The sequence below is a fragment of the Microtus pennsylvanicus genome, chromosome 8, assembly GCF_037038515.1.
Source record: "Microtus pennsylvanicus isolate mMicPen1 chromosome 8, mMicPen1.hap1, whole genome shotgun sequence".
In the NCBI taxonomy this organism is placed as follows: domain Eukaryota; kingdom Metazoa; phylum Chordata; class Mammalia; order Rodentia; family Cricetidae; genus Microtus; species Microtus pennsylvanicus.
The window spans coordinates 57290973-57316474 of record NC_134586.1 but is presented as its reverse complement, the minus strand read 5'-3'; the positions used below and the strand labels follow the sequence as shown (position 1 = coordinate 57316474).

General features: G+C 51.1%; 1 protein-coding gene across 1 annotated transcript; it reads right to left on the bottom strand.

The window, feature by feature from the left end:
• Nucleotides 1-4774: 4774 nt before the first annotated feature.
• Nucleotides 4775-25022, bottom strand: Mcm2 (minichromosome maintenance complex component 2). The gene is made up of 17 exons (XM_075983535.1): nt 24756-25022; nt 22258-22382; nt 20991-21223; nt 14920-15095; nt 14529-14789; nt 13605-13824; nt 12648-12855; nt 10728-10862; nt 9917-10108; nt 9223-9316; nt 8548-8798; nt 8333-8459; nt 7823-7935; nt 6742-6993; nt 5944-6126; nt 5637-5792; nt 4775-5393 (listed from the first exon to the last, which is right to left on the bottom strand). Exons 2-17 carry the CDS (start codon nt 22261-22263, stop codon nt 5283-5285), a joined length of 2718 nt encoding a protein of 905 aa, XP_075839650.1. The 5' UTR covers nt 22264-22382; nt 24756-25022; the 3' UTR covers nt 4775-5282.
• Nucleotides 25023-25502: the final 480 nt, after the last annotated feature.

Sequence of the window (25502 nt, the reverse complement as noted above, 5' to 3'; positions counted from 1 at the left end):
GTGCAAAGCCAGGCTACCCAGAGGACACAGGCATGGGATGATGGACCTAAAATGAAATGCCCAGAAAGCTAATGGTCTTGTTTGAATCATCTGAACCTCAGGGACATTGTTTTGACAGTGACCATTGTTCTTACAGTGACCATTGTTCAGTGGGGGCAGGGTCCAGAAGAGTGGTTAGAGCAAGTATCTCATTTGGGAAAGAGATGAAACATGGCCAGTCAGCATCTCCCTGACCTGGGCTCCTCATCAGACTTCACCCTGTTATGGACAGTGTTGACCTGCGTCTCTTCCAGATCATTCTTGTTAAATACAAAAACGGTCTAATGTTTCCCATCTCTGGAAATACTAACCCCCAAGACAAGCTGGTACCCTGGGCAGAGATACCTGCTTTCCTTCCTGAGCGTGAGGGGAAGACACACATGCAGAACAGCCAGAGAGTTCTGCAGGAACACAACTGTGAGGAATACGAAAAGCAGCAAACGACAGGGGCTAGGATGGCTCAGCAGTTAAATGTTGGCTGCTCTCTCTAGAGAGCCAGGGTTTGGTTCCTGACACCCACGTCCATTGAACACTGCCTGAAACTCCAGCTCCAGATCTGACACTCTCTGCTGGTCCCTGTGCATGAGTGGACACACATGGTATATATACACACACATATAAATAAAAATCAATACTATTAAAGGTATAAAAGCTGTCTTACTTAGGGCTTCTGTAGCTGTGATGAAACACCATGACTAGTACAAGCTGGGGAGGGGCTTATTTAGCTTACACTTCCCATCAGTGTTCATCAGGGCAGGAAACCTGGATGCAGGAGCTGATGCAAAAAGCCATGTAGAGTGTTGCTTACTGGCTTGCCAGCCTGCTTTTTTTTTCCTTTTCTTTCTTTTTTTTGATTTTTCAAGACAGGGTTTTTCTGTGTAGCTTTGGAGCCTGTCCTGGAACTCACTCTGTAGGTCAGGCTGGCCTCACAGAGACCCACCTGCCTCTGCCTTCCGAGAGATTGGATTAAAGGCGTGCACCACCACTGCCAGGCTCAGCCTACTAATGCAGAACCACCTGTCCAGGGGTGGTTGGTCTCAGGCACAACAGATTGGGCCCGCCCACATCAATCACTTATTAAGGAGCTGTCCTGGAACTCACTCTGTAGATATACCAGGATGGCCTTGAACTCAAGAGATCTGCCTGCCTCTGTCTCCCGTGCTAGTATTAAAGGTGGCACCACCATGCCCATCTTGAGGAGGTATTTCCTGAATTGAGGCTCCTTCCTTTCCAGTGATTCTAGCTTGTGTCAAGTTGACATAGAACTGGCCAACAGAGAAGCAAATCAGATTTAATCAGTGGAGGAAATCACAGGCCCAATGGCTTGTGCTTCTAAATAGCTCTTGAGTTAGAGCACATCATAGCATAAACCTCGAGTCCTCTCAAAACTAATGCTGTGAGAATGTTGTGTGTGCAAGTCTAGGGACGCAGCCGAAAGCTGGCAGAGATAGCACAGCTGCAAATCCATGTATTTATTTTTTTGTTTTTCGAGACAGGGTTTCTCTGTGGTTTTGGAGCCTGTCCTGGAACTAGCTCTTGTAGACCAGGTGGCACACACCTTGAATCCCAGCACTTGGGTGGCAGAGGCAGGCGGATATCTGTAAATTCGAGGAGGCCAGCCTTGTCTACAGAGTGAGCTCCAGGACAGCCAGGGCTACACAGAGAAACCCTGTCTCAAGGAAAAGAAAATAGAGTGTGTGTGTGTGTGTGTGTGTGTGTGTGTGTGAGAGAGAGAGAGAGAGAGAGAGAGAGAGAGAGAGAGAGAGAGAGAGAGAGAGAGAGAGGCTGTTAATAAAGCAGAACACTTACAGTATCAGGAACATTAAAGAAAACAATAGAGGGCTGGAGAGATGGCTCAGTGGTTAAGAGCAGTGGCTGCTCTTCCAGAGGTCCTGAGTTCAATTCCCAGCAACCACATAGTGGCTCACAACCATCTGTAATGAGATCTGGTGCCCTCTTCTGGCCTGCAGGCATACATGGAGGCAAAATGTTGTATACATAATGAGTAAATTAAAAAGAAAAAAAAAGAAAGAAAACAATAGAAAGTACAAATCTGACTTTGAAGTGATAAGAAAAATGACATGACTTACGGATAAAGTTTAAACAGTCTAAATGATTTTGGTGAGATGGGTCAGCAAGGCACTTGCCACCAACCCTGACAGCCAGGGTTTGAGTCCTGGAACCAACTTCTGAATGTTTTCTGATCTACACCTGCACACACATGTACACCTGCATGCCGTCATATTCACCTGCACACACATGCACACCTGCATGCCGTCATACATATTCACCTGCACACACATGCACACCTGCATGCCGTCATACATATTCACCTGCACACACATGCACACCTGCATGCCGTCATACATATTCACCTGCACACACATGCACACCTGCATGCCGTCATACATATTCACCTGCACACACATGCACACCTGCATGCCGTCATACATATTCACCTGCACACACATGCACACCTGCATGCTGTCATACATATTCACCTGCACACACATGCACACCTGCATGCCGTCATACATATTCACCTGCACACCTGCATGCCGTCATACATATTCACCTGCACACACATGCACACCTGCATGCCGTCATACATATTCACCTGCACACACATGCACACCTGCATGCCGTCATACATATTCACCTGCACACACATGCACACCTGCATGCCGTCATATTCACCTGCACACACATGCACACCTGCATGCTGTCATACATATTCACCTGCACACACATGCACACCTGCATGCCGATATATTCACCTGCACACACATGCACACCTGCATGCCGTCATACATATTCACCTGCACACACATGCACACCTGCATGCTGTCATACATATTCACCTGCACACACATGTACAAACAGTAAAATAAAAGTCTAGCTGGGATGTAATGACACACGCCTTTAATCCCAACACTTGGGTGGCAGAGGCAGGAGGATCTCTGAGGTCGAGGCCAGCCTGGTCTACAGAGTTCCAGGACAGGGAAAGATAGAGATAACCTATCCAGAAAAACAAAAAAAGAAATCTAAATGAGTGCTTGTGTGTAGGCCAGAAGACAACCTGGGGGGTCACCCCTCAGACACTGTCCACTGGTTTTCATTTGGAGATAGGCTTTCACTGGTCCGGAGCTGGCCACCAAGCATGAGCCTGTCTGTCTGCCTCTCCAGTGCTGTGACAAACACACCACAGCTGGCATTTTATGTAGACTGAGAATGTAACTCACGTCAGTGTTTCATAAACGGAGCAACTGCCCCAGCTCCCAAAAGAATGTGTTGAAATAAAATACATTTGGTGACATTCATCCTAGTAGAAAAGCTAAAGGGACCAGTGACGAGAAGTCCATTTGGAAGCCAAGTGCCCACAAAAGCATCTCCAGAGCAAAGCCCATGAGTATCCCAGTTCATTCCGTGCTAGCAAACCCCAACACCAAAGCAGCAAAGACAACTGCACAGCAGAAGCCTGAACCTGTCTCACAGCAGTCAAGCCTCACTTAGATCCCAGGAGGCTGCCTGCAGCCACTCATCCCACGTGTTACCGTCACCGTGAGGCAGGGCTCCGCTCAGGGACGTGACGGATAGAGCATGAGCAAAAGACACAATTCTCACTCTCAGTTATGTGATTACACTTGGCATCTCTTAAAAAAAAGAACAAACTAAGAAGAAACTTCCATGATCCAAAAGAGGATCTCCCAGAAACCTACAATCCATAGCCAGACCTCACGGTGCGCTACAAGTGTGCCTTGACAGATCAAGTGAGGAGCAGAAAAGGGCAGCGCCAAGACCCCAAATGCTGAACATCCTGTAATAGCTAACCTGATAAAGAAAACGGGGAATTAGTGGGAAAACTCATGAGTCCGCTGAGTCCGAGGTTGGACAGAAGATGACAGTCTGCCCGTTACAGAAACCAGCGGGAAGTATCACACAGGAGGCATGCATGTGGCTCAGCGCAGCTCCTGCAGGACACAAGCAGGGCTCTGGCTCTTGTGCTGGCACTGCTTAAAAAGAGAAACCATTCAGTCTTAAACAGCGCAATTAAAAGCCAGAACGAATCAAGCCAGACCTGTAGAATCTAAATGCAGAAGACTCTGCAGCTTCCTAAGAACCAGGAAGAATAGACGAACATGCATCTTGTCTGGACAAAAATACACATGTCAGGTCTGTGTGTTGTACCTAACAGTTGTGTCTTGTGTTGGTCAACTTTCTGTTACTGTGACCAAGAAGCAGAGATAATCAGCTTATAAGGAGGTACAGTTTGGGGCTCATTCCAAAGCTTCACCCATGGCCTGGTGGCTCCAAGTGTACTGAGAACTTCATAGTGGCAGAGACTTGCTGACAGCATAGTGGTCTGGAAACAGAAAGTGTACCAGGGCCCAATAGCCTCACTTCCTCCCACCAGGCTCCAACCTGGTGAACTGGCAATGAGTCAGACTGGTGGTGCACACCTTTAATCCCAGGAGGCAGAGGAAGTGGATCTTCAAGTTGAGTTCCAGCCCAGCCAGGGTTACATGGTGAGGCCTTGAATTAAAAAACAACCAACTTACATTAGCAATGACTCTTAAGGAGACATTTAAAACTCAAAGTACAGGGAACATCCATAAAGTGGATCTAACCAGAACTATGTCTTGTTGAAACTCAGGGCAGGCAGAAAAGACTTCAAAGGATCCCAGGAAAGCCTGGAAAGCCACATTAAACCAGAATCAAAATAACAGCAGTATTTAGATTGTATTCAACTTTATTAAAAAATAAACTACAGAAGCAAAAACCTGTACAAAAAGTGAATGAAGGCACTGGTTAGCTGGAAGAAGCAGGTTCAGTGGTGGTGACCAGCAAGTGCTGCACTGTCAGAGGAGCACAGGCTCCAAGAATGTTCTGGAAAAGTTTGCAAATACCTGTAAGGTGCTCTGAGGCTAAAAGAGACAAAACTCATGCCAAAGCAGCAACTGTTGTGGTCAAGTCCATCACCTGAACACCCCATCCTGAACACCAGCTATGAGGCACTCTGGGAGGCTGCCGAGCTTGGGCAGAGGGTTCTGTCAAGAAGAGCTCTCTTGAGGTGATCAGAAGAATAAATAGTCATTTTACACCATAGCCTGTGCCCAGGGGCTCATGGGTAAAGATGTGTATCTAGCTAGCATGGCAACTTCATAGAGCACTGAGCCCCTGGTGGAAGCGGGCTATGTGCAGCGCGGTGGCTGAGCTGTCCAGACACTGGGTCGGTGCTGACCTCAGAACTGCTGCAGGATCATCTTGCGTTTCAGATCACGGCTGAACTTGTTGATCCTGAAGAGCTCGCTGTCGTAGAAGGCGGACAGGTTGTGGATATTGATCTGCCTGGCCTGGAGAGAGGGGCATCAGAGCCATTTAGCAGGGGATGATGTCAGCCCTCACCTCAGGAAGGCCTATGCTGGTTCAGAGCGCCGTATCTGAGCTCCACCAGCTTCACAGGCACTCAAGAGGCTGCTGGAACCTGCTCCCCTGTGCCCACCTGCAGCTCATCTGCCCGTTACCTGGTGGCACACCAAAGATGGCAGCAAGCTCTCCAGAGTAACAAGACCTGGCCCTCCCCTGTTGTTACTTACCTTGTCCATCAAGTCCTTCTCAGGAATTTCAATGGTGTCCTGCTGAGCCCCAAAGCGGTTCCGCTGATATGTCACCTGCTCAGCCACCAGCTGCTTCAGTATGAAGAGTAGAAGCTCATTGTTATCTCGCCGGAAGGAGAGGTACCGGGCAAAGGTCTGCAGGAAGAGGGCAGAGGTCACTTCAGGCCACCTTCACGGCTTGAGCCACCAGGGCAGGGGCTCCTTCTTGCTATACTAGGCCACAACTAACCAAGGCTCCAGGCTAGAGCCTCCCAAAACCTCAAACAGGCCAGGAACCTATACCCACCTTGCGCATGCTCCGCATGACGCTGAACTTCTGTGTGTCAATGAAACTCTCCAGCATCACACGGATGGCCATGTTGACGTCATCTTCCATCACGTAGTCCCGCAGATGCATGCGTGCATGGGCCTCTGCCATGCGGATCATGGACTCAATGTGGCGCACGGTGATGGGGATACTGCCCGTTGCCTACAGAGAACAGTGTGGTGCCTTCCTCAGGAGGAGAGAGGCAGAACAACTAGGGGCAAATGCTAGGCAGCCAAGGCGGCCAGTATAGCAACTACAGCTGAGCTCAGCGCCATTATCCGTGCAAAAACAGGCCCATGGTCAGCACGAGCAGCACTGGTTATTCTGCCCTTATCTAGTTTGTATCTGTCTGGTCTGTTACACCTGCACTAGCTTACACTGAACATACTGTGATCCAGAACAACGAGAGAAGCCACCATTTCTGTAAGAACCAAGCTGAACGCTCTGAAGACAGTGGTAACATTACCGGTACAGAGAACCCAAACCAGCTCGTATTGATTTGGGTGAGCTTTATGTTAACACAGAACTTAAGCAACCAAAGACCCCTGACCCTCTTGCACACAATTAATGTTCACCTGTAACCCAATGGCTAATGGCTAAGATATGAAAGGCCCTTTTTTTTTCTTCCCAGTTTTGGGGATGGAACCAGGGTCCTGTCCATACAAGGCAGGCACTCACCACAGAGCGCCAAGCCCCAGTGGTTCTTCCTTCATATTGTTTGTTTTGACCCTAACCTGTGTCTGGGTCAGAAAGCCAGCACAGTGCCCTCCAGCTCACCATGGATTCCTTCCTCAGGTCACTGTACATCCTGGCCACTTTGTCCTGGTCCATCTGGTTAAGCTTTGGGTGGACTCTCTCCTTGGCATAGATGATATACTTCTTCAGGACCTCCTGAGGTAGGGGCTCCACACCGTACGTGTTGGGCATGGCTGGCTCTGAGGTGTTGCCATTGGTAAGTCCCTCGTCCTTCTTGTTGCTGGGGTGGTGTCTGACATGGCTACCAACCACAAAGCGGGCCAGCATCTCATCCTAAGACAAGAGATGTGGGGTGCAATATAAGGGTGGGAACAGGAAGACGGGAAAAGCTACACACAGCAAGGAGACTAAGTGACTGTCACACGTTTGAAGCTAGGCAGCAAGCTCAGGCTTAGAGGGGCAGAAGACATCTGTGCACAGAAGACAATCCCACAAACTCAGGAGCTGAGACAGGAGGATTTCTTGAACCCAGGAGTTAAGACCCTGTCTCAACAACCAAACCATCAAAACTAACACAAAAATAATGGAAAAGGAACAAGTTAAGGAAAGAAAAAATAGGGTAAAGGAGAGGCCAGCGGCCAAGAAGCCTCTCATCACAGGGCAAACTAAGAGGCATCTGATGACGGTGGTGAGGGGCTCTCCAAGGGAAAGAGCAGTTAGAGCCCAGGGCTGCCTTCTTGAGGGAGAGCAGACACATGGGTTCATTTAGCATGAAGACGGCAGCTGCAGAGCTGGCGAGGGTAGAGCTGGCCGCTGTCCCCTCCCCAGCAGGTGCAGGGAGGATGTGGAACACATGGTGGCCACACAAAGCAGGGATTCTGTGGGGAGGACAGGTGCCACGCAGTCTACTCTTTTAACTGGCAGGCAAAGAAGCACCAACCTAGGCCACAGCGGCCCCTTGGGTCAGGGTGCAGAGGGCAGAGGTCATGGTATGGTCTGTGATTAGACAGCCAGGGAGGGACTGGGGAAGCCCTAAGAGGTCAGGATGACACTTGGATATGAGTCAATGTCCATACAGTGCCAACCCTATGTCCAATACAGTACCCAAGCTTCAGGTAATGGCCCCGAACCTACAGGTGGCACCAGGGATATGAGGGTGTACCTGAACTGGATCAACAGTGTCCCTCACCACACACAGGACATCAAACCGGGAAATGATGGGCTCTGTGAGGTCTACATTCTCTGAGAAGGTCAGCGAAGGGTCATAGCGGCCCCCTGAAACACAGAGGCAAGCTGTCAGCCAGTGCATTCATCCACTCTACCCTCTCTGTGGAAACTTTTCCAGGACCAGAGCGTCTCCCAGGCAGAGGTGGGGGAAAGAGGAGGGGATCAAAGACATTGCCTGACTCCCCTAGAACCAGAGCTGCTCCAAAGCAAAGCCCTCGTATGATCAGAGGAAGACAAAGGGGATCCTGGGTAATAACCACCTATCGGCTGAGCCTGGGTACAGCCCAGCCCCATTTGGACAAAGTATCTGACAACACCCAAGGATGCTGCAAGAGCAACTGCACCATCACTGTGGGGTCCCGCGTCCTTCCCGCTTTGTTCCCATCTGGCAGGAGTTAGGGACTGGGCTGTGCCTGCTGCCATCTGCATCCCATAGCAGGCATACCTATGGGGTTGGCCGCAGCGATGACAGTGCAGCGGGCCTGCAGCGAGGTGACGATGCCAGCCTTGGAGATGGAGATGCTTTGCTGTTCCATGGCCTCGTGGATGCTGGTCCTGTCCTGGTCATTCATCTACACAACACACAGAGTATCACAGGAGGCCTCGCCACTAATAAAGCCCTCCACTACTGAGAACTCAGTCCCGAGCCCAGAGACCTACCTTGTCAAACTCATCAATGAGACACACGCCACGGTCGGCCAGGACCAGGGCTCCAGCCTCTAAGGTCCACTCCCTGCTGACAGGATGCCGTTGAACATATGCAGTGAGACCCACAGCCGATGCACCCTGGCCCGTGGTGAAGATGGCACGGCTGGACACTTTCTCAATGTACTTGAGGAACTGAGACTTTGCTGTGCCAGGGTCCCCACACAAGAGCACGTTAATGTCACCTCGAACCTTGTGCTTTCCTCCTGCGGGAGGAGGCAGGGATGGAGATAGAAGGTATGTGAGTAGGCAGGAAGGAAGGCTGGAGGACAGGCTGGATTCCCGCTCCCACCTTCTCCTTAGTAAAGCAAAGGTAGGTCTCTGCAGTGGGTACCCACTCCCAGGACCCTAGTAACCTTAGTCTAAAGGAATGAGCTATGACGCTTTAGGATACAACCAAAGTAGGACACACATCATGAAACCCTGAGTGTGCCCTGCACTCCTGAAAGGGCGGTGACGTCATTCAGCAGAGATATATCCCATTGGACCAGGCTGAGCACAGAGGCCACGCTCACTGCAGTCTCTCCTGCGACTTAATCAGGCCATGCAGTACTCTTGTTAACTCTGATGTTTAAAAACAAAACAAAGGCCCTATATTCCCCGCAGGGAGAGCTGGCAAGCGGGGCTCACCTGGGTTCTTGGGCTCCCCTCCAAACAGGGCCAGAGCCAGGCCTCTCTTGATGTCTTCATGCCCATAGATGGAGGGCGCAATGCTGGCGAAGATCTGAGGAATGGAGGGAGACCCATGAGACTAGATCCAGCAGGCATTAGAAACTTAGTTCCTGCCTTGGCGTCTCTCAGCGAAGAGTCAAGCAAACCAGGACAGACTCTTCCCTTTAAAGCAAATATAACCATAAATAAAACCTGTCTGAGAGGCCCAAAGCAGCAAGGCTGGCCATGAAGGACAGCTATGGCAGCAGGGCAGAGGACGGTGCTGTTAATGTACCCCTAGAAGCATGAACTGAAAACAGAGTTTCCAGTACAACCCTATATGGGGACCCTTGACGAGGTAATCAGGCCGGCAGGGCTCAGTATCATACACAGTAGTCTCCAGTCAAAAGGAGCTAAGCCTCTGCCCTTCTGGTACATGGAATCTTCTGCCATACCATGAAAGCCCTTGCCCCAAGTGGACCCTCAACCTTGGACTTCCAGCCTCCAGAGGCAGAGCTGGGTTTGCTGTCCCCAATGTCAGTTTATGGTCCCCCTGCAGGGTGCAGTCCCCCCCCTCCGGGCCCCTACCAATGCCAATATTCAGAGAGCCAGCCTAGGGGGTAGATTGCTTGGTTCCCAGAGAGTCCAGGTGTAGCCCTGCCCAGCCACCTGCCTTCTCTCCAATCTGCTGGTCTTTGGAAAGGCTGGTGATCATCTTCACATCCTCATCCGTTAGCTCACCGACCGCCACCTTGTTGTCCTTCTTGGCAACGTGGTTGGCCAAGATGACAGTGGCAAAAACTGGAAAGCCATTGGCGGTGTTCAGCGAGCCATCGTAGTTATTGTGGTAAATGCCAGTCAGCTCCTGGGAGGGGGAGGTCACACGTCAGAGGGTACAACCTGGTGTCCCCATAGTAGGGTCTACATCCATGCTGCTTCCCCATCTCCCCTCTTAAGCGCCTCATGCTGCAGACAAGATGAGCAACCCAAGAAGTCAAAATATGAGGCGCTCTGTCCCACTGTTTGGGGATGGAGGGCGGGGGACATGCATTAAAGAGTTTCATTCTCAATTTGACACAACTGCAAAGTATTGGTGAGGTCATTTAGGGTGTATCCTTAGCAGGGGATACTTAGACCCTGACACAGTGTTCTCTTTCTGGGCCCATGAAGTGGGCAACTACATCCTCCCCACCTCACTCTTGCCACAATGCACTGTGCAGCTACATCCACAGCTACAGGCCCAAAGACCATGGACTAAAGCTCTGGCACTGATCCAGGATAAACATCCCCTCCTCTAAGCTGACAGCACCTCTACGGCATTGTCACAGAAATTCTGAGTAACACCCGCCACTCTGCCCAGAGGGAGAAAAGCTCTCCTGACTTTTAGTTAGGGGAGTTAGTGCCAGGCTGAGCCCCCCTCAGACACGGACCCCACCCCCACTGGCCACAGCAGATCCCACCAGTTCCTAGCAACATCCACTCACTATCTCGTCTCCAGGCTTGCAGCTGTCCACCAGATCAGCAAGGAGAATAGCATCCTTGGAGCGAGGCAGCCGGCCGGCCGCCACCTTGCCGGGACTCTCCTGGATGCGGATACGCTGGTAGTTCTGATAGATGGTCTGCTCGGGACAGAAAAGATCACGGTCCTACATGGCCAACTGCTCTCCCCCAAACACAGCCTTCCCGTGAGCTCCAACATGACTGCAGCCCCCACAGGAAAAGCAGGTCACAAGAGTCACAGACACCAAGGGCAGGCTAACTGTGATCCAGTGAGCCTCTTCATCTGCCACCATCCCCGGGGCAGTGTCTTCCTCCTCATGGACTCGCCTCTGCTCCTACCCTGGAGCCTAGATTCACCCGTGTCCACACGCTAGCCCAGTCACAGGAGTGTGGTCCTTGGCAGAGGGGGTGCTGAGCTCTAAGCACGACCTTATGAGGATCAGGTGGGGCCATGTGTACGCGCACTTACTGCAGCCCCACAACAAACAGCAAAGCAGGACCACACGGTGGAGAGAGCTGGGCACATGCTGTAGCATTCCACTAGTTCACTTACAGTCCAGACGAGAGAAGACATGCTACAGTCTGGGCTGCAAATGTCCCCATAGCCTATTCATGGAAGGCATCGCTCTTTAGGCCATGTGTGTGAGGCCTTAGGTCACGTCACAAGGGCACGCCCTTGAAGGGACTGTGGGATACTGGCTGGTCTCTTGTTCTGTTTTGTGTCTCTGATGTGAGTTGAACAGCTTGCTGGACCACATGCCATCGCTGCCACACAAAGGCCCCAAAGCTATGGGGGTCAACTGACCCAAATCATGACTCTGATTCTTAAAGTCAATTACATCAGGTGTTTAGTTACAGGAACCCAGAGCTGACTGATACACAAGATGCAGGGGCTAAAAGGACACACTGTCAGGGTCATGGTGGTGCACACCTTTAGGCCCACAACTCAGAAGATGGGTAAATGTCTGTGTATTTGAGGCCAGCCAGGATCACACAGTAAGCCCCATCCCAATCAAAAAAAAAAAAAAAAAAAAAAAAGCACACAATCACATCTATATGCCTGCCTGATCCATAGGACACCACTGAGTGGGTGACCTTCGTCATTCAAGTCTCTGAACATCTGTTATTCCTCAAGATGAGAACCGTGGGACCCTCCCTTCTCAGAATGTCATAAAGACTAAGACCCAGTAACACAGCAGGCAGTCAGCAAGCCCAGCACACACTTGACCCCACCTATTAATCCCAACTAGTACAGCTCAGTGTGTGTGGGGGGGGGACAGCACCAAGCTTGACACAGCTAAGTGGGGCTGCAAAGGCTGGAGAGGCACAGCTAAGAGCAGCTTTGGAACTTGGTCACCCTGTACAGCAGACTTGGACACTGTCACCGGCAACTCCCTGGCCGGTGACAGCCCTAAAGACAGCCCAGAACTATACCAAGTGTGAAGAGTGCTAGTGTTCTTAGGAGCCAGGCACTGAGGGGCAGCAGCGATCCCCAGCTGCAGATGAAGACAAACAAGAAGGCATGCTGTACCCAAGATCTCAGAGCCCAGAGGTACAGGTCTAACAAGCAGGGCTCTACACTGGAGACTCCCACAAAAAAGTCATCGGATGCTGGCAGACCCTACCATCAAGTCAATAGGTGGTCCAAGTCTCCACGTGATGGGCAAGTAGATACTCTACTGGGGTGAACAGGAGGAAAACTGGGCCCTGTTTGCCCTTGTCTTTAGAGACCACAAACATGGACATACCAAACAGGATCACCTAGCTTCAAACATAAGGAATTCTTGAGGACACAGGGCCAGTCTGGTTAATTCTGCCATGTCTAACTGCCTTAAGATCTCCTGGCTCCAAAGACGGGTTAGGCCTGCACACCAAGGATACCGTGACAGGTCTGGGTTACTCACCTCCTCCATGTTGATCTCAAAGGGCCCAGCTGACTGGCACTCAGGGCAGGAACCAGGCTTCACCTCCTGGTTCTGAGATTGGCAGAAAGGCCCCAGTACAAAGTTGCACTTGGTACAGTTATACTTGACCATGCTGAGCTGGGGCAGGACTCCAGTGCAGCTGGTTACCACGCCGCTGGTACGGATCAGCTGGTTCAGGTGTAGCTGCCTGAGTGTGGAAGGTAGTAAGCACATCAGAGGCTGTGGGGTACTCCCTGCCCCACTCTGGACGAGAACCCGCTCCCTCTCCCCGTGTTGTGGAATCTTTTTGTACACTGTGAAGATGTGTCTTTGACAAGGTGTCTTTTGATTGGTTTAATTAAAGAGCTGGGTGGCCAATAGCTAGGCAGGAAGAGGTTAGGTGGGACTTCTGTGCATAGAGAAAAGGGGGGGCAGGGTGGGAGGCACACACACATTAGAGGAAACAGGACATGCAAAAGGAAAAAAGCCACAAGCCATGTGGCAGCATGTAAATTAATATAAATGGACTAATTTAAGCTATAAGAATTGGTTAGAAATAAGGCTAAGCTAAGGCCCATCTTTCATAATTAATAATACATCTAAATGTCATTATTTGTGCAGCCCCAACAAGAAAGGAGTGCACCCAACGTGAGGCACCAGATGAGGCTGTCGGATATAATGATTACCTAATTTGTTCCAGTATAATAAAAACTCGGGAGTCAGAAATTGAGAAAAAGATCTGAAAAGTCCAAGGAAAGTGAAGCAACTGGCTGACCCTCATCCATGTTCTTCCCGAACCACCAGCCCTGGAAATTTCCTGGAACTCCTCCTTCCTCTCTTCCCTAGTCACCTCCCTAAGTCCTCCAAGAACTTTATGGCTAATCCCGGCCAGCCAGCTGCTTTACTGGCACGGTGAATTGGCTATACGGACAATTCTCCTGCAACACCCCTGCTCACCTCAGTGAACGCAACTCTTCCACCAGGGGCAGGTGGGAAATGCGCACATGGATGTGGTTGGTGATGCGGTCGTATTTAGGGTACATGGCTAGCACCACCTCCAGGGCAGCTTCATCAAAGATCTGCAGCAGCTCGGCCGGTGCCTCGGGTAGGAAGTATGCCAACACATGTTCCCGGGCTGCCAGGTCTTCATAATTCACCACCAAGCTCTCGCGATTCTCTATGGAGGACGGTGGGCGAGAGTGATGATACAGCCAGAGGCCATGAAGGTAGCTAACATCTTAGAACCCTGTCAGCCAAATCCTCTCTGCCCAAACCAAACCTGAGTAGGCCAGAAAGTCCAGCCTGCACCCTAGGCCCACTACCTGTGGCTGTGCAACAGAAACCCAAGTGATATGTTAATAACATGCATATCTCTGGGGATATCATATCCAGGAGGAGAGCCCTTGGGCTCCAGAAAGAGTGTCACAGGCCATGGAGAAAAACTAGAGCCATTTCTGGAGGGGCTACCACGCCCCAAACTGTCATAGCCCCTAAAGCAACTGCTGTCACACAGAAATGCTACCACTTATGGACTAAAGTTGTAATACACAGGCCAGAGAGCAGGTCAGTGGCAGAACACGTTTAGAATGTGCTAGGCCCTGATCTGACAATGCAAAAACCCCAACAACAACAATGAAAAAACAAAAACCAACCCCCCTGCCCATAAAATAAACACACACACACACAAAACAACAACAAAACCCAGGGTACTAATACATTTTTAAACAGCCCAGGTCTGGTGCAGATGTAAGAAACCCTGGGTTCCTCAAAGAGGATACCTCCAATTCTGTCCTTGTCATAATGCATTAATGTGCTACAAGGCCAACAGGAGCAGCCACCTCAACCCCCTCAGTGCTGTCACCCCAGCCTACGGGAACACACCTTTGCACATGTCACTGATGCGCTCCTTGAAGACGTTGTGGCCGTGGCTGTCCACATGGGTGCGCAGGAAGTTCTTGAAGCGGTGGTGGATCTCCAGCCTGGGCCCCGCCATGCTCACCCACTCACGAACCGAGTGTCCCTTCAGGTCCTCCAGGTTTTCAATGCTCTCGATCATCTCCTCATCCTCCTCACCGTCCTCTGTGGCACGCTCCACCTGGCGGCGCTTACGGGCAGGCCGCTCCTCATCTTCCTCGTCGCTGTCTTGGGTAGCAAGGCACCCCTGTAAGCAAGTTTCTCCCAGCATCCTCTGCACACTTGCCACCCATGCCTTCCCCGCTTCCCGAGGCTCTGAAGGTTCAAGCAGCCCCTTTGGGATGCCTGCTACACGTACCATACAACAGCCCCCGGCGCATGCGGCCCAGGCCTCTGCCAGCCTCACGGTCCCTTTGCCTCATGGCCCGCTCTGCTGCCTCCCTCTGACTGGCTGTCAGCTCCTCCACGTCCTCATCATCCAGGGCCAATCCCTCTGCCTCGTAGACATCAAGCTCAGGAATGGGACGGTAGTCTCTGAAAGAGGCCAACAACAGACAGAGTCCACGAATAGTCCCCCTGGGAATGGGGTCTGCTCTACTGGCTTACAAGGCCATGGCTGGACAGCTGCAAACAGAAAGCTGAAAGTTTGAAGAACATTATTTGGGCACTCCATCAAGAAGGCACAAGCTCTTAGGATGCAAAGGGGATCCATTTGTGTGCATGGGGTGCAGTCATGAGATTCAGACATGTGAGTCCCGGCAGGACAAGGCCCACAGCCACAGCGCCACCTGCTGGTGGTACATGATGGAGGAGCCAGTGCTTCCCCTAAAGCAGTCTCTCCCCCAAGGCACTACTGAGCTTGGCCTCAAAAAAATTACCAAGGAAAGAATCAAATGAGGTCATTTAAAAATCTCTTCACTGGCACCATTTTCATCAGAAACTAGAAAACATGAAACTGTCATTGCCATGATGAAACTAGGGACTTATGACAGGGCAGAAACTAGGAAAGCCCAAGAAACACAATAGGACGTGGGTTGTGGTTAACAAACGTGAGAGAATCTCTAAAACCCAGGACCCCAGCGGAAATGCAAGGCACAAAGTAGCTAATCATACACATACAGGCTAGAGACAGCTCAACAGTTAAGAGTACATACTATTCTTTTTTCCTTTTCGAGACAGGATTTCTCTGTGCAGCCCTGGCTACCCTAGAACTCAGAGATCCACCTGCCTCAGCCTTCCAAGTACTGGGCATGCACCATCACTGCCCAGCTCACATACTGCTCTAGTAGAGGACCAAGCTTGGACTCCAGCACCCACACTGACACCTGCACTTACACGTGTACGTAGGCACGGATACACCCGAACACATAAACATAGAAATTAAGGTGCAGGCGGAGACTGCTCGTTCGTTTCCCAGCCGCTCTGACCCAAATAACCACACAGAAACTATTAATTACAACACTGCTTGGCCTATTAGCTCTGGCTTCTTTTTAAGTAATGCTTACATCCTAAATTAACCCATTTCTATTAGTCTGTGTATTGCCACCAGGTTGTGGGCTACCAGTAAGGGTCTGGCTGGCATCTTTCTCCTTCAGCAGCTACATAGTGTCTCTCTGACTTGGCCTATACTCTCTCTCTCTCTATCTCTGTTCTGATTTCCCACCTGGCTTTGCTCTGCTAAGTCACTGGCGGAAACAGCTTTATTCATTAACCAATGTTAATGAAACATATTCACAGCATACAAAGAACAATCTTGACAATGTCAACATCATTAAGAAGATGAAAAGATGGCTCAGAGGTTAGAGCACTAGCTGCCCTTCAAGAGGACCTTGCTTCAATTTCCACTACCTCCAGTTCCAGGGGATCTGATGCCTTCTTTTGGCTTCTGAAGTCACCATGTGGTGCACAGACATACATGCCGGTAAAACACCCACATACGTAGAATAACAAAGAAAACCTCTTTGCCAGGTGTAATAGTGCACACCTTCCCCTTTTTACCCCCAGTCCCAGGAAACAGACGGATTTCTCAGAGTCTGGGGACAGTCAAGGACACACAGTGAAAGCCAAACTCTAAAAATTAACATCAATATGAGAACAGGACAGGACACATGGGTGAGAAGAAAAGATCGCATGAGTTAAAATTAAGGACATTCTGAAGAAAAACTTCAATCCCTTCCGAAGGCTAGGAAAACAATGAACTCTAGTAGATGGGTTAGGGGTCTCCCAGGGTGGCCAGTGAATAAACAGAGAGACACAGTCGGTCATTTCTCAGCCTTAAAACAGAAGGGGCTCTGACAGGTACTGCAGCATGGATCTCACAACAATGAATTAAGATGTTATCAATTGTGGTCCACAGAGGGGTCAGACTCAGAGAAAGACAGAAATGCGGTGTGTGAGACAGAGTCGTAACTGTCTGTAACTCCAGTTCCAGGGGACCCGACATCTCCACACAGACATACATGCAGGTACAACACCAATGCACAGAAAAATTTTAAGAACAAAAAGAAAATGGAATTAAAGGAAACTAAGACCTTGAAACCAGAAAGGCTTTGGAGAGCAGATCCCAGTGGGTCCAGGGGTTGTACCCTCCCTGAGCCTTCTCCCCACCTGGGCATACCCCTTCCCCAAACCCAGTTAGACTGCTACCTGAAAAGCTCACACCCACTGGCTCAGCCTTCTGAGCTATTCCAAGATCATCAAGCAGGTTACCACTCGTTGGGTACTCGAAGAAAGTACCGTCCATCACAGAGTGGCACCTTCTTCCCTGTGGTGCGTGAGTCCCAGAGTGCCATCTCATCTCTGAATGGTAACCTGACTCTACAGTCCAGCAAGCTGCAAGCTCCTTCCTCGGGGCCACATGGCCTCCCCCCAGGAGTCAACATCTCCCAGGGATGCGGACTCTAGCGTTTTCCCTTCTTCGGGGTGACTGGTAAAGCTGACCCCTTTCTAGGATCAATGTTCTCAGGCTACCCTCTCAAAATAAACAATCTCACAACACCAAAGTCAAATCAAGGACAAGTCCAGGTGACCTAGGAGGAATGCACCTGTTTCTTACCCAAAACAGGGACATTCCAATAAGTCTACTGCAAAACACACAAACCATACAATCTGGATCTCATCAAATTTCAAAACCTTTCTGTCTTAAAAGACATTTCTGGACTGATGAGATGGCTCAATGCCACCAAACCCGATGTGAGTTCAGTTCCTGAGACCCAATAGAAGAAGGAGAAAAATCAACTCCAGCAACTTGTCCTCTGACCCTTCCGTACACATCGTGGCCTGTGCCGCCATACATAAACACAAAAGGAACAATGTAATGAAATAAACTGAGGGCAGTCGGGTGTGGTGGGGCACCTGGGAAACAGAAGCAGACAAATCTCTGTGAGTTCAAGGCCAGCCTGATTTACAAAGCAACACAGCTTCAGCTGTTACACAAATAAACCCTGTATCAAAAAACAACAACAACAACAACAACAAAAAGTGAGGGGCTGGAGCTGGCTCAGTAGATGTTCTTGCAAAGAACCTGGGTTCTGTTCTGAGTACCCACATGGCAGCTCACAACCATATGTTAACTACAGTTTCACAGGGTCTGATGTCCTCTTCTGGCCTCTGCAGTAGGCACACATCTGGTACGTAGACCTACATACAGATAAAAAAATTCATTCTTTTTTGTTGTTGTTGTTGTTTTTAGGCAGGGTTTCTTTTTTACCTTTGGAGTCTGTCCTGGAATTCGCTCGGTAGACTAGGTTGGTCTCGAACTCACAGAGATCTGCCTGCCTCTGCCTCCTGAGTGCTGGAATTAAGAGTGTAAGCTACCACCGCCGGGCTAAAAATCTTTTACATTTCATGTGCATAGGTCTGTACGAGGCTGTTGGACCTCCTGAATAAGGAGTTACAGACAGTTGTAGGGGGGGGAAGCCCAGCCCAAGGGGGCATGTTCGCCTTGGGCTAATGTTTACGTATAAATCAGTGCTGGGAATTGAACCTAGGTCCTCTGAAAGAGCAACCCCACACATACATTTTTTAAAAAAAAAAAAAAAGACTGAACTTTGGCAGGGCGGTGATGGTGCACGCCTTTAATCCCAGCACTTGGGAGGCAGAGGCAGGCGGATTTCTATGAGTTCGAGGCCAGCCTGGTCTACAAGAGCTAGTTCCAGGACAGGCTCCAAAGCCACAGAGAAACCCTGTCTCAAAAAACCACACACGCACACAAACAAGACTGTATTTTGACAACACTGTGCTGAGTGAAATACCATATGATTTCAGCTCTGGTCAAATGCTCAGAACTGGAAGAGCTAAGGAGAAAAGTAGACCGCTGGGTAGCTGTGGTGGGAATGGGAACTGGGATCTGTAGGCAGGAGGGACCCCAGTGGGGCAATAGAAATGGAGCTCAGAAAGTCTGCGCTGAACTCTTAGAAGGATAAGGCTTGAGCCGGGCGGTGGTGGCGCACGCCTTTAATCCCAGCACTTGGGAGGCAGAGGCAGGCGGATCTCTGTGAGTTCGAGACCAGCCTGGTCTACAAGGGCTAGTTCCAGGACAGGCTCTAAAACCACAGAGAAACCCTGTCTCGAAAAAAAAAAAAAAGAAGGATAAGGCTTCAGTGAGCTTTTTTCCACACAAACTCCTCAGCCACCCTCCCTGAGGTCCTCTCTCTTTAAAGAGGTATAAACACAAGAGTGAAGACAGACAAGGAGGCAGCACAGGAGGCCCCACGTGAGCAGCTGGGCAGCAGCGAAGTTCTGAACCTGAGCCCAGGATCATCTGTATCAGTTCCTCCCCTAGCTGGACACATTACACACCTAGTCTCATGTAACCAGTCTGGCAGTGCTTAAGGCAAAAAACTAAATGTCCCTCTGATGGCTCACACCCCACAGATATGCCCCCACAAAAAGGCACAAAAGGAGGGTGCCACAAGGCTCCTAGGTGCAGGAAGGAGGTAAGTCCAAAGAAGGAGAAGGAGGCCAAGGTCCCTGCAGTTTTCCCCAGCCAGGTCTTGCTATGGAGACAGTTTAAAAGCAAGCCTGGCTGAGGGCAGAGAAGTTCGGAAGGGCCAGCTCCAATCTCAACACTACTCTGAACTTCAGATGGACTCTGTGGTCCTGTCCCTCCCTCAGCAGAAGTAGCTTCTGGGGCGCCTCCCCTGCTCTGCTGTGGGGGATGGAGAGGACTGTAAATAAACTTGTGTGACTAGTGTGTAAACATGTGAGGGTGTGTGTTCACACGTGTGCACACGCCTGTGGAGGCCATTGGCGGACAAGCACCTTCCTTGATGGCTCTCCACCTTGCTCTTTTTAGATGCTATGTATGTCTGTTTATCTGCATGTATGTCTGTCTGTCTGTTCATCCTATGAGCACCTGGTGCCCTTGGAGGCCAGAAAAGGGCACCCAATGCCCAGGAACTGGAGTCATAGGTGGTTGTGAGTCGCCACGTGGGAGCTAAGAACCAAACTTGGGTCCTAAGAGCAACAAGTGCTTTTAACCACTGAGCCATCTCTCCAACCCCACCTTATTTTGAGGTGTGTGTGGGGGGAATTCTTAACCTGGAGCTCACCAATTTGGCTAGCCTGGCTTGGCTGGCCAGAAAGCTCCAGGGATCTTCTTGTGTGGCTCCCACCCCTCGGCCCCAGCACTGGGGTTACAGATGTCATAAGTCACCATGCATGGCTTTTAATGTGGGTGCTGAGAATTCAAATTTGGGTTACCTTACTCAAGGGACCCAGACCCCTAGAAATAACGCGGAAAAGACATTTACTATGGAAGGAAGGCACAGCACCAATGAGCTGGGTCATTTTCAGTCCCTTTCCCTGTTGTGGGGGACCCAAGAGAGCGGCATTCTTTCCAGGAGAGGTGAGATGCCCAGGTGAGGCAGAGTGTGTGAAACAGACCAACCCTCCATTCGGAAAGAAGTCAGGCTCTTGAGACCCTGATACCCGATGCCAGCTGCGCTTGCTGGTAAGGCTGAAGTCGGGATCTACCTGTACTGCCTGCCATGCTCACACCCCGCTTCTTAGCAGTCAGCCCCCACCTTTGGCAAGTCTGCTGGGAAGCCTGAGCATTTCTGACCCAGGGCCTGATGCATGCTGGGTCCGAGTTTGCTGACCAAATCTTAGCCTCCATTTTCAGAAGCACCAGACAACGTGTTAGGAAAGGCAGAGAGAAAACTCTTGAGTCCACTCCCCTCTGAGTTGGCATGCCTATTCAGATCAGAGCCTGCGGGGCCCCCCATCTCCTGAGCTGGGGCCTATCTGGGCCTTAGGGTCTAGCCTGAGCTGGATCTTCACGGTGGCTGGTGAAACATCTCTCTCCCTGATCTGAACCATGCCACATTCAAAGGCAAAATTCACACTCATGGGTGCCCAAGTCCAGGCCACCAGACACAAGGATCTTTCTACTAAGCTACCTGCTAACCACGACCAGGCTGAAAATACCTCTCCATGCCGTCACCAATGAGTTCCTCGCCATCCTCTTCCTCCTCAACGGGCCCCTCGGTGCCCAGCAGCCCCTCAGACTCATCCTCAAACGGAGGTAGATCTCTGCCAGGACTGGAGGTAAGGGCATCGGCACGTCTGGAGCTGCGGCCAGGGCTGGAGGTGAGGGGATCACTGACCCGTCGACGCTGCCGGGCAGGGCTAGAAGCTGCCGAGAAGGACTCAGAAGACTCCTGCAAGAGAGGGTGCCATCAGATGCTGGCCTGGTTCCCATGGAGCCTTCGCCACCGGCTGGCTGTCACCTGTCCACCAGGCACTGTTCTCAAGAACACGGAAGCCCTTCAGCCTTGAGTCCTTCCCACTTGCGGGGGCCCTCTGCCTGCAAGGATCTGGGCTGAGCCAAGAGTCATTGCCTTACATACTGGGTCAGTCAGATCATCCCATGTCTCTCTTACGAAAAACCAAGGGGGCTATGCAGTTATTTGTTGTTGTTGAAGCCATTTATCACCTACTTTGGCTCTTAAATGAGCACCCCACTCACGCCAACAGTCACAATATGCTCATTAAGAGGCATCAAGGAACACAACTCTTGAACTGAGCAGTCAGCCCTTCACCCTTTAACAAGTCAGAGAGTCATGATAAGGCGAACACTAAGAGCAGGGAAGTCGGGCCTGACGTCAGGTATGTAATCCCGAATACTCAGAAGTTGAGACCTGAGGATTGCCAAGTTTAAAGCTAATCAGCACTACAGAGTGAATTGAAGATCAGCCTGAATGGCTTAGTGAGACCCTTTCTCTTTCTTTCTTTCTTTCTTTCTTTCTTTCTTTCTTTCTTTCTTTCTTTTTTCTTTTTCGGGACGGGGTTTCTCTGTGTAACAGCCCAGGCTGTCCTGGAACTTGCACTGTAGACAAGGCTGGCCCCGAACTCAGAGATCCTACCTTTGCCTCTCGAATGCTGGGATTAAAGACTAGCGCCACCACTGCACGGCTGTGAAACCCTTTCTCAAAACAAATGGGTCGGCGTGCATGTAGCTATGTGGTGGCGCTCCTTCCCTACACGCGCGAGATTCTGAGTTCCATTCCCTGCACCCTCACCACCCAAAGTACACAGAGACCCGGGGCCTAGGGACACACGAGGAGCGCAGAGACGATCCGTCCCGGGCTAGAGCAGGTAGCCCTGCACTCGGGCCTGCCGATGGAGAAAGAGACCCGGCAAAGCAGGCCTAGGCCGCTGAACACCACCCGCCCGAGAGCAGCCCGCTACTCACCGCCATTTCCGCGCTAGCTCCACCGCACCAGCAGCCACCGGTTTTCGCGCGAAAACTGGATCACGTGGCCCACCCGAGCCCGGGAAGCGCCGAGAGGAACCAGACGTCATGACGTCTACGTCTATCTAGGGAGGGAGGAGGGCTAGAATGTTTGGTCACGCCTACACCATGTGAGGCCCCGCCCTATTCCCTAGAGACCAGCCCACACCTTCAATAAATTAGCCTGCACCCAGGTCGCTTGTACACCTGGGCTTAGCCCTCCAGGGTTTATCACGATGAAATAAGGCTGGACTTTGGGTCGCTGGTGGTTCTGGGGACCAATCCGGCTTCCTAGCTGTGAGACCTTGGTGTATGGCCACTTGATGCAACTGAGACTGTTTCCTGATTTCTTTCTGATCGGGTACCAACTTCACCCAAAGCTCTGAGGTTCAATCCTCCCTGCACTCAGGCAGCTGTGGGAGCTTATCAAAGAGGGAGTCGTACTTGGCTGAGGTGCCAAAGGTGCAGGAAGGGTGTTCCAGGTGGGCAGGATGTGGTGTGTGAAGCAGGGGAGTGCAGGTTGGAGGGTATTAGGGACCCTTGTTTCACAACTTGTGATGCCCAGGAAGGGGTGGGAGAGCTCAGATCACAGATATGCAGTCTGTCTAGGAGTTGGAGCTGTGTTCTGTCACAAGGTCACCTGAGGGGGGGGGGCATGGGAGCCAGGCGGTGGGTGAAGCAGTAGCTGCCACCTTTTGAGGCAGGCAGAGACAGGCTGGATGCTTCCAGTGAGGGGGCTGCTGCTGTTCCTGTAGCCCTAGACGGCTGGGTCTCACCAGGATGGGATTTCCGCTGTAGGTACAGCATCAATAGTTCAGAGTAGGGCAGAGGAAGGATGGACGGAAGCTCAGAAGGTGGGAGCTGCAGGCCTCATAGTACAGAAGATACCTACCCCTAAGTGTAAAGGATGTCTCTTAGGGAGATGGGTTAGTAGCATGGTCTCTGAGACAGGAACCCACAGCCCTTTTCCTGTTGGAGGTCTCCCCCAAAGCTGGAAGCCAGTGTGCTAACTGGAGCCATGCAGGTAACAGCAGCAGTCACCAGTGTGGAAGGTGCTGCATCTCGATGACAGAGACTCCAAAGACAGGTAAAGGGCACACTATGTCACCATAATAGGATCTGGGTTTTGAAAAGATGACCGAGTCTGTCCTAGGCCACACGACCCCTAAAGCTCCAATGAAGACAAGCCCTTGGTTTTTCAGCTCTACCCCCCTCCCTGTACAGTCTCATCGGTCACCACTCGCCTGCCCATCCTTACTAGCTGGATGTCATGGACAAGATAAACCAGAGCCACATTCTGCAAAGAGTCCAAGTGGCCTGGGCCCTGCCAGACCCTGTGACAGCAGAGGACAGTGGAGTCACCACAGGCCCAGAAGGACCCTGAAGCTGGGTTATCCCCCTTCCCGCACTGGGGATGGAAAGAGGCGTGGTTTGTAATTTTAAAGATCAGAGCACTGAGTGAGACAAGCATATGGAGGGTCCCAGTGCCCCAGCGTGCTGTAGGTTCTCAGGACGGGCACAGCTCTTTACACCCTGTACCGGTGCAATCCAGGAACTGGTAGGTGCCCATTCGTGTGGCTTTCTGGATGCCACACTGTCCTGTGTGTAAGGGACACTGCAGCAGAGGAGCCACTGCTCTGCTGCCAGAGGGAAAATGGCATTTGACGGCCTTGGTTACTCCACAAATGACAAAAAAAATCTCCTAGACACCTACACATGGAGCTCAGAATTCCAGAGTATGAAATGCAGAATAACATATTGTTCTTGTTTTTCTGAGACACTGTCTTGTTATAGAGCCACGGTTGGCCTCAAATTTGAGGCACTTTTCCTGTCTCAGCCTCTCGAGTGCTGGGATTACAGGCAGGTAATCCCACCACACCCTGTATGCCTACTGTGACTGAGAATGGTGGTGGTGGTGACAGCAGGCTGGCCTGTGTGTGTGTGTGTGGGGGGTGCTCAGCAGTTACGAACATCTACTGTCTTTGCAGAAACCCTGAGTCCAATTCTTGTGGCCTTTCTCCTTGTAACATAACATAATGGTGCCCTGACCTCTGGAGGTCAGGGAGGGCCTAGGACATGTTTTTGCCAGTATTCCAAAGCACAGGGTACTATACTCTTTTGGCCGGAATTTGAGAACTCTGGTGATTTTTCTCTGCCCCTGTGGCTGTGATAGCTGCTGTAGGCAGGCATAGCCAGCTTCTCGGGCTAAGACCAGAATTGACAGTGGACCTAATCTGAAGTCTCAGGGAACATTCCAGTCCCACTGTGCTGTCCTGGGCGATCCTGGCATCCTATAATAAACAGGTGCTTACACCTTCCGGCAGCACTGAGTCACCCCTCAAGGTAAGGTGCTGCTGGGACACACTGTGGGCTGGGTCCTGGGCCATCGGATGCCTGAGAAGGGATGAGCATGTCAATATCATCACTTGAGGGAGAGACCAGGATGTGAGAAGCCATACCTGAGAATCTGAGGATGCAGGCAGATGCCCAGCCCCCCCACCCGAGGGGGGAGGGGGAAGGCGGGGCACAAGCTTGAATATGTACAGGGAAGCGTGGCTGGCCCAAGGTCCCAAGTTGCGCAAGATGAGCAGGAGGTGGCCTGAAATGAGGCCAGGCCTCCAAGTTGCCCCGGGGGTGTCGCACAGGGCTGTGGGAGGTGGCAGTCAGGGAAGGCGTCCCTCTGGAAGGCACCTGCCTACGCGTGAGATCTGTCGTGTCCACTTCCTAGTCTGATGGCTTTGGACACATTCCTTAACCCTTTCAAGAAACATCAAGTTCCCTCTGCAAAACACGACTAATAGCACCCAGCCTTCAGGGTGACTGGTGCCAGGGCCTGGAGCCCTGTAAACAGCAGGTCCCTTTGAAGTGGACAAGAACAAGGCTTCCGAGGAAGGGCCGCCCTCTCTTCCCTCCTTCCTGGTCCAGGTGACCAGAGGTCACTTTTGTGGGGCGCGGGTCCCCAAGGCTCCACCTGCGGAGAGGTAGGAAGAACCGGTCGGAGAACTAGAGCTGACCGCAGGAAGATGCGGGACAAAGGCAGAGCATGCTCGGTGCGCTGTCCCGAAACGTTTTAGGGGTGAGTGGTGCAGAGATTCTTTTCCCGGTAAAAGTTTCACCCACACTTTTCTTGGGACAACTACAGGCTTTCTGCAGACCCTTTAAGAGCTCCGCGGGCCGTCCCGCCCTCTGAGAAATTCTATTGGCCT